We start from the raw sequence: 16,730 nt of genomic DNA on the forward strand, positions 1-16,730 counted from the left end.
TAAAGATACTTCTGCAAGATAAAAGCAATAAGACAGAAAAATGAAAAAAAGGAGGGGGACGGGGGGAGGAGAATAAAAAAAAACTCAGAGAGGCATTGTTTAAAAATTCACATTTTTCTTTTTCTGTGAACACTGAAATCCATGATGATTTCATCTGTGCTGTTCCTTTGAGAGAAAAAGAAGCCAGTCTGTTGACTGGTCTGGGATGCGGATAGGGGGCAGGCTGAACAAACTACCCCATGACAGAGAAAATTATTTACCAGTATATTTTAGAGATTCTTCCCCTGCTAGGACCAGTTATTCAAGTCATAGGAGCTCACTGTTTGTATACAATAATGTGGGAAAGGCCAGCAGAATTCTGCATTTTACCTGTGAAGACAGAGCCAGTGGTGGTGAGCTGTCACCTGTGAGTGTGTGTGCCGGGCAGGAAGGGTGGCCGCTAAAGACAGGGGACAGAGCTCACTTCACGTGACACAAGTGTGTAACCTGCTGCCTGCCTGTGGATCTTTCAATGCCCCGCTGCCTTTTGCAGTTGGAAAAAGTAGAGTGTATTATATGACCCCAAACAAAAGTTCTGTTTGCACTCCCCTCTGATCGCCTGCCAGTGTTGATGGCCCTGAACACTGAAATATGAATGAATGGGGGAAAGGACGGTCTGCAGGATTCCCTCCAGGCCAGAACAGTCAGCTGGTCCCAGGGACACAGTGGCCCCTCTTCTTGACCTTCACCACCTGCCTGCCCACCTCTGGGCACCCCGAGCCTCACCTTCCAGGCAGAGGCCAGGCAGGGTGGAGGGGTACTGGGGCAGGCTGTTTCAGCCTGGTCCTCCCTGCTGATGGAGACAGGGCGTTGCTTGGGGCTTTGCTCGTCCCTCCAAAAGAGGAAGAAGGTGAAGCAAGGGGCCTGGGCAGAGAAAGAAATAGGGTGAGGGGGAAATGAAGAAGTAGTAGAACCGAATCAGGAGAATTTCCTTCCGAAGGGAAAGTAGAACTCCAGAGAATGGTGATATTTGAAGAGAGGTGTGTGTGTAAGGGAGCAGAAGGCAGGCAGCCTGTCAGAAAGAGCTGTCCCTCCCCTTCCTAATCACAGCCTTTACTCACAGACAAACTCCCTCCCTCTCCCATTCACTCACTCACTTAGGGCCAATCGCTCTGTCTCTCTGTCTCCCTCTCTCTCTCCCCCTCTCTCTTTCTCTCTCCCTCTCTCCCTCCCTCCCTCCCTCTCCCCCTTCTCTCCCTCTCTCTTCTCTCTCCCTGTCTCTCTTTCCCTCCCGTCCTCTCTCTGTCTCTGTCTCCCCCCCCCACCCTGTCTCTCCCTCCCTTCCTCCTTCCCTCCCTCCCTCCCTCTCTCTTACTCGGAGACAGTCAGAACTCTCCTCCCTGACAGCCACAAACCTACAGCACTGACTGCATTCAGAGAGGGAACCTGCAAACAAAACTTCACAGAAAACTTTTTGTTCTTGTTCCAGAGAATTGACTGAAGAGGAGAAAGGAAAAAAAAAAAAAAAGAAAGAAAGAAAGAAAAAAAAAACCAAAAAGGAAAAAAAAAACACCCTGTGCGTGAGGGGGGAGGAAAAGCAGAGCCTTTTAAAAGGGCAACACAACAACTTTTGCTGCCAGGATGCCCTTGCTCTGGCTGAGAGGATTTTTGTTGGCGAGTTGCTGGATTATAGTGAGGAGTTCCCCCACCCCGGGATCCGAGGGGCACAGCGCGGCCCCAGACTGCCCGTCCTGTGCGTTGGCCACCCTCCCAAAGGATGTACCCAACTCTCAGCCGGAGATGGTGGAGGCCGTCAAGAAGCACATTTTAAACATGCTGCACTTGAAGAAGAGACCCGATGTCACCCAGCCGGTACCCAAGGCAGCGCTTCTGAACGCGATCAGAAAGCTTCATGTGGGAAAAGTGGGGGAGAACGGGTACGTGGAGATAGAGGACGACATCGGACGGAGGGCAGAAATGAATGAGCTTATGGAGCAGACCTCGGAGATCATCACGTTCGCGGAATCAGGTGGGTGCCTGCCCGGGGATGGGGGTGGGGGGCACACTGCTCTGACAGCCCTCGGCGGCGGAACTTCTTGCCCTCGAGCTGCACCCTGCCTGGGAAGGTCATGAGTTATTAGGTGACGGTAGCGGATGGACCGCGGCGGGGGTAGGGGGGTGGGGAACAGGGGAGAGGACCTCCCAGAGCTGGGGTGGTGGGGTCCTGGGCTGAGCCCTGGCAGGAGATGGCTAGCTTACACTTGCTCAACTAAGCCGGTCGTCCCGGAGGAAGCTCTCAGCCCAATGTGGAGCAGGAAGGCAGTCTGAGAGAGAGGCTCCCTCGCCCTGCCTGCCCGGGGAACTAGATCAGAGGAGCCGGAGGAAAGTCGGGGCATTTTCTGGTGCTGAGGGGAAGCCCGGAGGCTTCCGTACCCCATCTAAAGTTTTTACTGTGGGTGGGTGGGGTGGGTGGGGTGGGTGAGGGGATGGCGGCAAGCGCAGGAGCGGGATGGCATGGCCCAGATGAAGTCATTGTCTTAAAAACATCCCCTTTTCTTTAAAAGTCCAATCAGGGGCCACATCGAGGAGCAGGGCATATTAGTGACAGTCATTTTTACCTTTAGAAACTCTGCCTCTAAAGACACAAGCATCACATTCTAGGCAGTGAAGAACGACTTTGGGGGGTGGGGTGGGCTAGGGAACAGATGACATTGAACCGTCAGTCACTTTTGGAACACTGACTTTTGCTCTCTGAACTAAAAAAAAAAAAAAAAAAAGAGTTTTGTTCTCTGTAAAGTTACTAAGAGCTCTCTGCCAAGGAATGCAACCTTGACAAAGTGCTCTCAGATACTACACTGAACTCCCACTCAATCCTTAAGAGGAAGAACTTTAATAAATAGATTCTAATCGTTGGCTGAGGACCACACTAACCTGTTGCTGAAGAAAACAATACCTGTCAAAAGGGCCTGCTGGAGACCAGGGGTCAGGTTATTTTTACAGTTATGTGACCCAGATCCTTTTGCCTGCCTACAAGCCCCGTGCTGCGCCTGGGCACACACAGATGTGTTAATTTCATGTTACTTTCATGGTAATGCCAGGCTAAAGAACTGCATCCCTTGCCAAATCCATTTGAAAGGAATGCCATTGTTTTGTTTGGTAGAGCATATGGCCAGTAAAGTATGTGCCGGGACTCCCAGCATTGCTGTTTAAAAGTTTGCCGCAGCAGTATAAACAATTAAGGCAACACTCAGAATTTCCAATCCTGAAAACCTGTTGACTCAGATGTTATATTTTCAAGAAAACCATGTGAGACCAGGGCATCCTTCTGGGGGTGGGGGGGGTGGCGGGGGGAGTGGAGCAGATAGCCTGGTGACTTGCTGGCTCCCCCTCCTAGGAAAAGCTCTGGTGTCCCGCGGGCAGTTTAGCTCTCTCACCAGAAGCTTCTTTCTTTTCCAAAAGGTCTGACTTTCTTCCCTTAAAGCTCTTTTTGATGCAGTCCCAAAGGACTTTTCACTGTATCTCGTGAAGCTTACTGAGGGAAGGAGGCAGGTTGGAGTCTTTCTGAGCTGCCACCCAGTTTTTCTTAACATTGTCTGAGGTCCTGAGCGGGGAAATGGATTCCAGTGGTCTAGGCGCTGCTCCTTCTTCTGCCACCATAGGGACCCTGTATATGTTTTTATATACTAATTGCCACACAGAATGGCCTTAATTGCAGCTCTTCCTCAATTGGCTTTACCCACATCATATGACTGAGCAGACCTATGCCTTTGGCCACTTTTAACTGTACACCTGATGCTAGCAGTGCACCCGCTTCCTGACTTCTCCAACTTGTAAAGCAAATTACTCCTTTGGCATTAAGAGATTTTGCAGAGAAAGAATTTGAGTTTTTGCCCTCTTTCTTACTTATGGCCTTCATCTCAGTGCCAATCTTTTTGTCAATTATATGAAATCTCCTCATTTTTCAAAAAAACCTTTTCTGGTACCTGTTTGGTTTGAAAGAAATTGAGCTACTTTTTGAAAAGGTGGATTCATTTAACTCACGTGTTGACTATAGTTTAAGGTCTATGATAGAAAACTCCTCCGGATTGAATTTACAGCTTGACTTTGGGCAAGTTGCTGGCTTCTTAGAAAAGGTTTTTGACGTTTGCTCATTTTTCTCATTTGAGAAGTCTCACGCACCAACTTTAAGTCGATTTAGTATGATTTCACAAAAATGATTGCTCTATGGACAATCTACTCTCCAAGTAGAGCAAGTACTATGTGAGTATTTTGCTGCTCCTTTAGCTAACCCAGAAGAGAGATTTATTATCAGAAAAATTGTCGTGAATATATGAAAATGTCTTGTTGCTCTTGGAATAATTCAACCTTAGTAATTCTCAAATGACGTCACACATCAAGATTTTTAAGATTGGCAAAGGGCATTCAGATTTTTTCTTTAGATACCATTCTGTACAGCATAGAATTCAGTGTCACCTGCATGCGTGTCACAAATGCTCACCCATACATGCATTCTTCAGCCTCATGATTCCTCGCTTGAGGAGTCATGTTTATTGTTACCTCTACTCATTATGACGGTTGAATAAGGCCATCACAGTTGAAGGACTCCCAAAACTCAGGTGCCAGGAACTTTTTGAACTGAGTCTGTCCCTTGTATTCAGGTGGAAAGCACCCCGCCTTGGTAAAGCTGATATGAGTTGCTGTTGACTAAGCGGTAAAGCATTGCCCTCAGCTTCTCTGAAATGTATTCTCACAAATAACAATGATTTTCTTTTTATATCTGTAACCCCAGATTGCTTACCAAGGTGAATGCATTTTTTGCAAGGCTGGCAACAGAATCCTTTGTTGTTTAACACCTTAAGGACCAGGAGGAAGAGATGGGTAGAGTCCAGCCAACTATCACCATAATTATCATTGAAGCCAAATTAGTGGTCTTCTTGACTTCTCTATTTTCTCTTTTTATGATTTGTGACAAAAGCTAGTCAGTCAAAGGAGGATAATGGTATATTTGAGTCACATGCTGATTCTGGTAATGAGGTTAGCAATTGATAGCACTTACTGAAGAAAGTATAGGGAAAGAAAGACAAATCAAGCACCAAGAAATAGAAAATACGCACACAGCCCAGGTGTTGTTGAAAGCAACACCTACATTTCCTTCCTTAGAACATTCTAGTTAACAGATTTGAGTTAAAATGTACATACACAAATGTTCCCAGACAGAGGTCTGAGGTGGCTTGCTAGGATGACTGTTTTCCTCCACCCCAGGAAAGCCATCTTAAGGTGGAGATGACTCCCACTGCCCCATGCCCATCTTCTGAACTTGCTGGGAATTCACCCTCACAGAGGTTATACACTCTCTTCTCTGAATAATGAAAATAATCGGCCACAAGAGGGCGCATTCCAAAGACTTTTGCTCCTTACCAGTTAATCTTCCAGGGAAACAATTTCACCTACTGGAAGCCCCAGCCCTGCATTGCCCTAATCTTGCTGATTAACAACCCGCCCTCCCCGCCCTTCCCTCCTTCCTTTCATCCTGCAGGAAAAGTTAAGATTTTATGGGTTGAGAGGAACATGACTACCTGTAACATATTACAGGAGACAGAAGGTAAGGTAATAGGAATTCTAGTGATACATATGGACATTCCACAGCTCTATGGAAGACAGAGGAATGATAAATTTCAGAAGCAAACAAAGCGGAGCGGGGAGAAGTGTGACCGTGAATCATCAGCAATCCTGATTTGCTCACACGTCTCTCCCTAATACGGCTGCCTGGGCTTTGACAAAAAACTTCCATCTCCCCTGATGTGGTTGCCCAGTTGGCCCGTTTTATCAGCAGTTTTTACCAGCGACAAAGGACAAGTGACTTCAGACAGGGAGGAGAAAATCTATTTATTTAATGCCTTGTGGGAACAGCACGTAAGGCTTTGGAGGATGCGTTTGTTTCTGCACTGAGAGTGTAGAGAGAAATGGTGGAGAAAAGATGTGAAAAGAGATGGTTTGGGCCAGAGGAGGAGGTGTATTGGAGTGGGTGTGGGGGAGAATCAGGGTAGAAATTCAGTTTTCATATTTGGAAAACCCAGAATCATACCTTCCCAGGCACTTTGTGTAAAAAATACGTGTTTCTCTTGGCCCCTCTTCTGCTAAAATGTACTCAGGCACGATGTCTTAGCTGTAGTTTAGAATGCTTTATACCCGACTGGTTCCTAGCTCCGAAACCCAAAGTGTAAAAGTTCTCAGGAACTTTGGAAGAAGTCTCTGAAAGTCCGAGGGTTAAACCTTCAGAAATTTTTTCTCCTTTTTGGCATCTAAAATCTCTTCCTCTCTAAATATTTAACCTTTTTTAAAATTGCCATTTAAATGAAAGATGCAGGAATGTGGCCGAGCATTTACAATTCAATAGCAGATCCTAAGCAAAGATATTAAGTCTTAAAAAAAAACAAGATAATTTATAACCAAAGTTCTGCTTCGGCAAGACCCTCTCCTGCAGGTTAAAGGAGGCGTAACCTTCAAGGCCTCACTTGCTGCTTTTAGCAGAAATCCCTGGAAACAGTCCAGATGCAAAATTAGTGCTTCAGGGAACACACATGCTGTATTCTCCCATCAGTGACTGCACCCTGTCTAGGCACAGGGAAACGTTGATGAAGAGATGGAAAATGAAAGTAACAGCTGTATTTTACAGCGAGCCCCCCCACCCCCACGTGGTGAGTTTAACTCCTCCATAAACAACAAGGCTCTTTACATTAACTTAAATTAGAGACTTAATTACCCACATGGAGAAGGGCAGCATGCTTTAAGTAGGACCCTGGTGAGGAGAACAAAACATATCAAAAATGAAACACTGCATGTTAGTATCATTTATTTCATTGGAGTTGCTCGTGGACCCATGAACCTGAGATGCTGGTGGGGTTGGGTGGGGTAGGAGCAGCATTTTGTATCCTAGTGTGGGGGAGGGGGAACAACCCAGAAGTTGGCTGCTTAACCCTTGCTTGGCATGCCTGCCTATATCCTTGAGTGAGTTATGAACACATTTGAAAAATTCTGAAAGCATCAAAGCAAAGGAAAATGTGCTTTCAGGTATTTTCACTTGCAGGTTTCCAAACTCATTCCTCCATTCAATGCCTCCCACTCAGAAACATTTCTGAGGTGTTCCCTACAAGGTGCGGTAATCATCTCTCCTATCCATTTTTAGACACTTTTTTTTTTTTTCTCCCTTTGGTATGTGTCCACCAAACTCAAGAGAGGTTTAAGTGATGAAATATTATCACCCACATGGGTTTGCGTGGGACTTCTTAGTGAATTACTCAGGCAGAGCAGGCTGTGATACAAGTGTTGCTCACAAGCCTCGGGAGGGAAAAAATAGCACAGAGGATGAAAAGAATATTATCATAGAGTAGGTAATGAAAGGTTAGCAAAGCCAGCAGCTCTATCTAGTTAGGTAGGTAATAGTGTAGGAACCCGGTACACACCAGTATAAACGAATGCTATACCACAAAGCACTATGGGAAGATTTCCATTCCAGGATTTTATAGCAGGAGATATTTAAGTCAAGCCTGAAACTGACTAGTAATTGATCCTAAACACCGCAGCCTTAGGCAGACTCCTTCCATTTTTCGAATTGCTGTGCGTGGAGATTTGAGGATTGGAGCATCCTGAAAGCATCATTGCAGTATAGCCATCTGTCACAGATAAAACACAGATAAAGCAAATGTAATCAAGTGACTACTTATATTTTTCATGCCTAAGAAATTTGAGGGTTGTAATATCTTTCTGAAACCTACAGCCCTGGTAAATATGAATTCCATCCAGCACCTAGCTCTCTCGTTCTATGCCCCCACCACTTCTGCAATGAAAGCTAGATGTAAAAGAAAAAATAAACGCACTGCTTAATAAGTCAGAATATAATAGAACTTTGAAAATGTACCTGCAAATAAGGTAGACATTAGGAAGCCTTGAATCTCTCTCTTCCCCCTGTTCTCCTGAGCATTATGGCAACGGCATTTTCGTGAAATTGAATCTCAGTTTTATTTTTTTTTCCCTGATAAAATATCATGCAATATACAAATAGCAGTTCCAGAAATGGACACCGGGAGAAGGAGGCGACAGGCATGTCAATTAGTAGGGGAAAATCCAAATGTCAGAAATCTGGGGGAGAGATCCAGCATGCAGGCAATGGAGGCAAATACAGGGAACCAAGTCTTTCTGCTCAGATCATTAAACTGATGCATATTTCAGCTCAGTGCCTCTTCCCAGTACGCAGGCGATGCCATGCAGTTAATTATCAGCCAGGACCAGGATGAAAGTCATTTTATGATGACTCTCTGATCCTAATATAACAGCACCTGACAGATTGAGTCCCCTCTAATGAGTACTCTCTTTGTACAATCCTCTCTCAGGAACACTAAATCATTTGCTTCCAAGTACAGCTGCCTGTGGAGAAGGGGTGGGGCTATACTGTGCATCAGAAACCACCTTTTGAGAAATGAGGGGCTGCCCTGTAGGCTGTCCCTGGAAGCAAGGGGCCTTGGCTCCTTGGACCCTCTGGAGGCAATTTACATGTGCTTTCACTGGTACAAGTCAGCCAGTTAGCGTCTCACCACCTCTTCCCAGCATCTGTAGACTTCTCTGGATTTTATTCAAGGAAAGTCCAACGTGGGTGCGTCCGCACTGCCAGCTGGACCCTCTCTTTACCGGGGACCGTCTACCTTCACCCTCAGCCCCTTCTTCCCCACTGGTTGAGAAAGGATTGTAGCAGAGCAGAGCCTGTGGAAATGAGTTACCTGAAACCCAGAGTGCCCTCCCAGCCTGGGGCCAGTCAGACTCTCCCGTCTCACACTCTTTCCTAGAAAAGCAAATCAGAACCTTGTGCCCTCTGGCTCCTCTAACTTAGCAGCTACTCTGTCTCTGTCTTTAGAGTGGCCCCCTGTGCGGTTTAGGGTTTCAGAAGCTGGCCTACGTGGAGGCAGAAGGGAGACCAGCAGGGAGCTTGTTAACATTCTCTGCAGGGCAGGGCAGCTGTACCCACACTGGAGGGGACCACAGGCTCCTCCACGCCTGTTCACGGAGCCTAGGGCAGCTTCCAGCTGCCTTTTCCTCTCGTCTCCGGAGGACTCTACAGCTCAGAATCTACAGCTGATGATCTTTTGAGAGTTAAGTGATGAAGCTCTGCTTTGTGGTCTCTTCTCTTTTGTTTTCTTGAAAGATAAACAGTAACAACCACCACCTCCCAAACCCCACCAATTTTTAGCAAAGGAGAGTACTGGATTCCCATTTTGAAAAAAAAAAAGTCCTCATGCTTCCTTAAAAATGACAGTTTTCTCCTCTAATTGTTCCCCGCTCCGGTGATCTAATCATAAACCTAACTTCATGATTCATTTCAACTCCTGCCAGAGATGCGAGGTCGGAGGCAAAGGAATGCTGCTCACCGCCACCACCACCACCATCAGAGCCAATGCCCTTTCAAGTTTATACAGGGATACCAGACAACCTTTCCTTACACATGCAGCCCTGCTGGGGCCCCGGCCTCAGTGAATTTACCACCAGCACTATCACACTGTTAAATTAAGAACAGAATCTACAGCTCTCCCTGCACCGAAGAGCCTTTCTGCTGAAGAGAACTTGAAACCGTGCCTAAAATTTATAGTACCGTAAACATCTCAGGGCTGAGAGTGATAAGTATGGCTGGATTTCCGTTAGCTATAGAAATCCAGGCAGGGAGACCCCCTAGGGAGTTGCGAGTTCTAAGAGGAACTTTCAGATGGTTCTCAGATTTGTGCTCCTCCGGATGCATGTACTCGAACAGTCGGAACCAGGTACACACAGGCAGCAGTTGAGAAAAGAGAACTTGTTTCAGATACCACCAAGTGGTAGCAGGGGAAGTGAGGGGACCTCACTTTGATCAATCAAAGAGTTCTAGTCTGGACACCCACTTCTTACAGTAAGTGTTGTTGCAGGAATATAGGAGCTTGTAGTAAAAGAAGGAAATGAATGACTTTTTCTCATTTTAGAATTAGGCAAGAACTGAGTGGTCCCTGCATTCAGCTGCTCTGCCAATGTAGGGGTCTCCTCTCTTATTAATAACTGTTGCTATATTTGGACTCTCTAAGCAGCATTCAAGGGCTTCCCTGGTGGCTCAGCAGTCAAGAATCTGCCTGCAATTTAGGAGACATAGATTTGATCCCTGGGTTAGGAAGATGCCCTGGAGAAGGAAATGGCAAACCACTCCAGTATTCTTGCCTGGCAAATTCTATGCACAGAGGAGCCTGGTGGGCTATAGTCCATGGGATCACGAGAGTCGAACACAGCTTAGTGACTAAATCTACAAACTGCATTCTAAAGGAAAGGAGGCAAAACTGCAGGATACAGGGGTAGGAGGTGGCTCTCTTCTAGTTAAGTGCTAAAGGTGCTTCCATTTGTTAATAAAGAAGCAAGTAATTGACTACTTCCTGCTAAATCCTGGGCTATGACAGTGAATGAGATAGACAGGACCTCAGACCTGGGGTGTCCTAGGCTGGACTGGCAGGAGAATGGGGGTGGAGGTGGAGGGAAGAGGGTCACTTCTAGGGGAAGAAGGGTCATCCAATCTAAAAGTCAAAGCTTTATTAAGGGCAGTCACTGTGGATGGTGTTTGGGGAGCAGGGGTCTTCTAGGTAGAAAGAACAGCAACTGTCAGTGCCTGGAGATGAGAGATGGTATGAGATGTTCATGCTGTGAAGCTGGATCACAAAGATGGGGTAGTGGGAGAGAACTGAGCTGGAAGGTGGGAGAAGTTCAGGTAGAGCCCAGAGTTCCATGCAGTTTCTGTTTTATATTGAGGACAATAGGAACTCAGTGCAGGACTGGATGAAACAAGTGATGGGAATGAATCCACCTTTGGGAAAGATCCCTTTATCTGCTTAATGGAGAAATGACGGGAGAGGGGCCTGACTCCATGCTGGCCTGACAGCTTGCACATAAAAGAAATGGCTGTTGCAGTGACCCAGGAAAGGAACGGTGGGGTGTGAAGCAGGCTGTGGCCGTGGAGGAGGCAAGCCCCATGGGTACATGCCAGGAAGTGCTGTGTGTGTTGAGTTGCTCAGTCGTGTCCGACTGTTTGTGACACCATGGACTGTAGCCCACCAGGCTTCTCTGTCCATGCAAGGCTTCTCTCTCCAAGCAAGAATACTGGAGTGGGTTGCCAAGCCCTCCTCCAGGGGATCTTCCTAACCCAGGGATGGAATCCAGGTCCCCTGCATTTGCAGGTGAACTCTTTTACCATCTTAGCCACCAGACACTATGGGCAGTCTTACATAGCAGGGGTGTTTGCATATTTGTTTCGGGGATAATAGTGTTTCCACAGCTTGCTAGATCTTATACTATGTTTTCATGTATCTTATCCTGTTGGGTCCTTCCAAACCTATGAGGTAATGGGCCAAATGTTACTATATTATTATTCCCGTTTTATAAAAGGTAAGACTCAGGTTAAGCAGTTAGTCAGCATACCCAGGCTCCCATATATGCTCAGATCCAGTCTCTCTTCCTTCTAGAGTAATAGTTGATGAAGTTTCTCTGAAAAGGGCCAGAGAGTAAGTCTCTTAAGCTTTGTGGGCCAAATGGACTCTGTCGCGGCTACTCAAATCCATGTTCTAATGCAAAGCAGCCACAGACAACCTGTAAAGAAATGAGCCTAGCTTGGATTCAGTAACAATTCATGGGCACTGCAATTTAAATTTCATATAATTTTCACATGTCACAGCATCCTATTTTTCTTCAGCCATTTAACAATGTCCAAACTGTCCTTAAGATACATAGGCCTTCATTCGCAGAGCCTGGTTAGAGATGATTTGTAACAGAGGCTGCCATGCTTGCCAGAAATTAGGAGGTGGCCTTGAACCTGATACTAACGTATCCCTGCCTTCTTTTGTGCTGTGTTTCATCTTTAGGCACAGCCAGGAAGACGCTGCACTTTGAGATTTCCAAAGAAGGCAGTGACCTGTCCGTGGTGGAGCGCGCAGAAATCTGGCTCTTCCTGAAGGTTCCCAAGGCCAACAGGACCCGGAGCAAAGTCACCATCCGTCTCTTTCAACAGCAGAAGCACCTGCAGGGCAGCTTGGATGCAGGGGAGGAGGCTGAGGAAGTGGGCTTAAAGGGGGAGAAGAGTGAAATGTTGATATCGGAGAAGGTGGTGGATGCTCGAAAGAGCACCTGGCACATCTTCCCCGTCTCCAGCTGCATCCAGCGGTTGCTGGACCAGGGCAAGAGCTCCCTGGACATACGGATTGCCTGTGAGCAGTGTCAGGAGACCGGCGCAAGCCTGGTGCTCCTGGGCAAGAAGAAGAGGAAAGAAGAGGAAGGGGAAGGAAAGAAGAGGGATGGAGAAGGAGGGGCGGGAGGGGACGAGGAAAAGGAGCAGTCGCACAGACCTTTCCTCATGCTGCAGGCCCGCCAGTCTGAAGATCATCCTCACCGGCGCCGGCGGCGGGGCTTGGAGTGTGACGGCAAGGTCAACATTTGCTGTAAGAAACAGTTCTATGTTAGTTTCAAGGACATTGGCTGGAATGACTGGATCATCGCTCCCTCCGGCTACCATGCCAACTACTGTGAGGGTGAGTGCCCCAGCCACATAGCAGGCACGTCGGGCTCATCCCTCTCCTTTCACTCGACAGTCATCAACCACTACCGCATGCGGGGTCACAGCCCCTTCGCCAACCTCAAGTCGTGCTGTGTGCCCACCAAGCTGAGACCCATGTCCATGTTGTACTATGATGATGGGCAGAACATCATCAAGAAGGACATCCAGAACATGATCGTGGAGGAGTGTGGCTGCTCATAGAGCGCCCAGCCCAGGGGGAATGGGAGCGAGATGGCCCAGAGAAGACAGTGGTGGCACGAAGGCATGTTTAAGGTTTCTGACTGAGACAACCGGGAAAAAAAAAAAAGAAAAAAAACTAAAAGCAAAACCTGAAGCAGATGAAGGAAGATGTGGAGAAATTCTTTAGCCAGGGCTCAGAGATGAAACAGTGAAGGAGATGGGAATTGCGGGGGAGAGGGAGAGTGGGGTACCGTTCACTTCTTCCTCCAGCATCCAAGGGGTGACAGCAGTTGCTCAAACGGGAATATCATCCTCTCCTTTTCAGTTCCCTTTCTGTATGAGCCTCGAAGTCAACTTGTCTGGTCTGCAGTAATGTGGGCTGACACAACCCAAATAGCATCTAGAAAGCCATGAGTTTGAAAGGGCCATTTATAGGCACTTTCCCACCCAGTAACCCAGGTCGTAAGGTATGTCTGTGTGACCCTCTCTCTGTGTATATCAGCCCATGCACACACACAAAGACACACACACCCCTCGCAGACACACGCACATACCCACCACACACACACACCCCACTACACACAGATGAACACACATACAGACCACACACCCCATATGTACACATGAACACACACACAGACCTCATACACACAGAGACACACATCGAACACACACAAAGGCATTCCCACACCACACACACACATACACATATTCTGGTAAAAGAACACTAGTGTGCAGGTGGTCACACCTTTTTCTGCACCACTTCCGCAACAAAACAATAACCAACATGAAAAAAAAATTGAGAACAAGAATGGGAAGCATGAAAGATCAAGGAAAAAAGAATACCAAGTTACATTTCGTTAAGGTGCTTATGATCTTAGAACTATGCAACCTAATAGGTTTGAAACTGTTTACCTGAGAGAGAACAAAAAGAGAGACTTTTTTGTATTGGAAGTAACCTGATTAATTTTTATTTTCTTCAAGGAGAGATACTTGAAAGGAATATGTTTGTCCATCTGTTGGATCCAAACATTTCTATATTTTGTAAATGTTGTTTTTTTTTATCGTTTACTATTTGCACTACAATGGTGTTCGACCTGTCTAATCCTTATTTAACAAGTATTTTCTTTGGGTGGGGGTGGGGTGGGGTTCAGAGCTGCACTTAATGTGAGCTATAAAAGAACTGCTACAGCACACAAAATAGCTATTTTTATTATTATAATTATAATTATTATTATTATTTTGTACCTTAAAAAATAGACACATACACCAAAGACATTTGTGTGAGCCTTTAAACAGTCTGTCTGTGGTTGGTATCATTCACCATCAATGAGTCAGGGGTTGGGATTCAAGGTTGAGTAAGGTGGATTGTGTTCAGGCTTGAAAGACCTGAAAAGTTTGTTTGTTTTTTTTTTTTTTTGACTCCTTTTACATCCATGAAACAGGACATTTCATACTGGATGTACAGTAGTTGTACACTGTTGGATATCAAGTTCAACCAGATTTATGGAACGCTCCATGCTCGTGTGTGTATATATCCAGTGCTCGGGCACATGCATGTCTGTGTGTATGTATACATGTGGCGCATCGTGTCCATACACATTTTAAGCACTTCAGGCTGTCATTTTTTAATGTTCTTAAGGCAATGAATGTTTGTGTGCAAAACACAGTATTTTTAAGAAGGATAGGCTATCGTTTTTGCTTTTACTCTGAACTAGGTGGGCACATTTCAAAAATTTGTATGGGAAAAGCCTGGGAATTCCAGTGAATATTCAGCAAGATCCTCTTTTAATGTACAGGGATCCAATTCCCTCCTCTTTCTTGTCCTCCAACCCCATCCTACAAGTTACTTACTCCCTACAGGGAAAACAAAACAGGAAACTTGTGTTCAATCTAGGCTGATTATTTGGATAACGTATGTATTATCTGTTGGAATCAATCTTAAATCAGAAGCTTTTTCCGAAAAAAAAATATTAACCTGTAGGCCAGGATAAAATAAGTGGGTGCATTTAAAAATTTTTTTTATGATTAAGGTCTGGTTGTGAGAAATATTACCTGTGCAGCTGGACTCAATAATGTTGCTGTCACTAGTTAAACGATAAATAATTTGGGGGAAGGTGTTTAAGAGCATGGGAGTAAGAAAAAGAATGGGAAACAGGAATGAGGGCAGTAGTAAAAATCCCTGATATTTTAATTTATAGCCCAAATTCTTGACATACAAATTGGTATGCATTGATTCAGATACTAAAAGAAAAAAAAGAAAACCACTTGGTTTTATAACTATCAAAGTACATGCTTAAAGCTAAATTGTTACTGATTTATCCTATGATATTTAGCTTGCCTAGGTCATACGTTATTCATTTATGTGCTTTTTAAAATACAGAGCCTTACTTATACTGACTTGTTGAAAATTGTGAAAGTTGGGGGGAAAAAAGGTCTCATGGGGGAAATTATGTTTATTAGAATTCTGTAAAATATTGAAGCTTTCAGCCCTTTGCCAATTTGTAGAATTTTTTTTTAATTAATAGTAGGAAAATAAAGTATCAGTGAGAAATCATTGCCAAGGTGGTTTAGCTCTTCTTGAGAAATAGACCAAATCAGTCTGCTATCTACTGGGCTGTATGTAGGCAGATTTAATGTTGTTACCTGGCTGTACATACTACAGCCTAGAGGTTCATCCTTTGTTATGCAGGAAACCCCACACGAGTGCTTAAGAATGGATTCTAATTAAGTATGAGATGGAGTGCATGCAACATTGATACTTCCTCACCCTTAATCATTGACTAGGAAATTGGGCAGCTGAGTGTCATGAAATTTTCATGAAAAACTTTGAGGGCCTTTTGAACTTCTTATTTTGCATTGGAACGAATAGAGGAACCTACGAAAATAGTATGGAAAGCCAAGTCCTAGTTCACTGTGTAATAGCAGAGATGGCCCAGGCAATAGACAAAGTGAAAAGAGGTTGAAAAAACAGCTGATCTCTCTCTGTGGCTCCCATTCATCTCAAATATGTATGCCATCTACTGAAGCCTTTAAATCCTGGATGTGTTGAGGGTACAATGGAGTTTGATAAGTGGCCACAGTAATTAGTAGCAGAGCTAAATGAAATTACATATGACAATGTTTTAATGGGAAGATTTCATTTATTAAATTACACATCTCCAAACTTAAACTAAAATATTTTATTAAATGTATATGACCTTGAAATAGAATGATAAATTACAACTATCTTTGATAACTTGGAAGTTATGCAACTTTGTAAACAGCCATGTTGTTCATGGAGCAGTGTGAGGTCAAAAGAAAAAGCTTTTAAATTCCACCAGACTATGTCTTCCCTGTCTGTTTTCCTAAAGCAAGTTTAGCTTCATCTGATCTGTGCTGTTTCTGTAGGGCTCATCTCTAGGCTCTTAAAAGTCTACCCACATCCAGTCTTCGAAGATCTGAAAAGCATGTGTTCCCAAATAATTTAAAAAAATGCTAAATATGTTGTAGATTTGATTGACTTTTTCTTTTCCTTTTTTTTTTCGCCCCAAAAGTAAGGTGAATTCCAGAACACTGAGTTGAGATTTTCTTGTCTCTGAAGACCAATCAATTTCATACTTATTTAAGATTGATTCCACACTCTGATTTTAAGGAGAGTACCTGCCTTCTCCTCTTAGATAGAACAAGTGAATTTTTTTTGTCACCCTCGAGAGATTGAACGTCAAGGTGACTCTAAAATCAGAAAAGGCAAATGCCTTAGTGCTATTAAGCTTAGACTAAAATGATCATGTTTACTTGAAAAAATGATTTCCTGTGGGCCTTTTGGCAACTTCTCTTTTCAATACAGAGAAAAACTTAGTCACCCTGAAATCCTACACAATAAATGGAACTTGTAGATGTGGGCAGAAGTCTTGGGGGTGGACACTGTGTATGTTTAAATTAAACCCTTTATCACTGAGAAGCTGTTGTATGGGTCAGAGAAAAT

General features: G+C 44.8%; 1 protein-coding gene across 1 annotated transcript; it reads left to right on the top strand.

Moving 5' to 3' along the window:
- Positions 1–1,620: 1,620 nt before the first annotated feature.
- On the top strand, positions 1,621–12,839 carry INHBA (inhibin subunit beta A). The gene is made up of 2 exons (XM_052639129.1): positions 1,621–2,008; positions 11,895–12,839. Exons 1-2 carry the CDS (start codon positions 1,621–1,623, stop codon positions 12,782–12,784), a joined length of 1,278 nt encoding a protein of 425 aa, XP_052495089.1. The 3' UTR covers positions 12,785–12,839.
- The last annotated feature ends 3,891 nt before the right edge of the window (positions 12,840–16,730 follow it).

Source organism: Budorcas taxicolor, chromosome 4 (assembly GCF_023091745.1).
Source record: "Budorcas taxicolor isolate Tak-1 chromosome 4, Takin1.1, whole genome shotgun sequence".
In the NCBI taxonomy this organism is placed as follows: domain Eukaryota; kingdom Metazoa; phylum Chordata; class Mammalia; order Artiodactyla; family Bovidae; genus Budorcas; species Budorcas taxicolor.

What these genes read in the sequence shown, in the direction of transcription:
- INHBA (XM_052639129.1), top strand. Translation starts at nt 1,621, where the DNA reads ATGCCCTTGCTCTGGCTGAGAGGATTTTTGTTGGCGAGTTGCTGGATT. An exon ending in CATCACGTTCGCGGAATCAG is followed by an intron (nt 2,009 to 11,894) that starts GTGGGTGCCTGC and finishes TTTCATCTTTAG; the next exon opens with GCACAGCCAGGAAGACGCTG.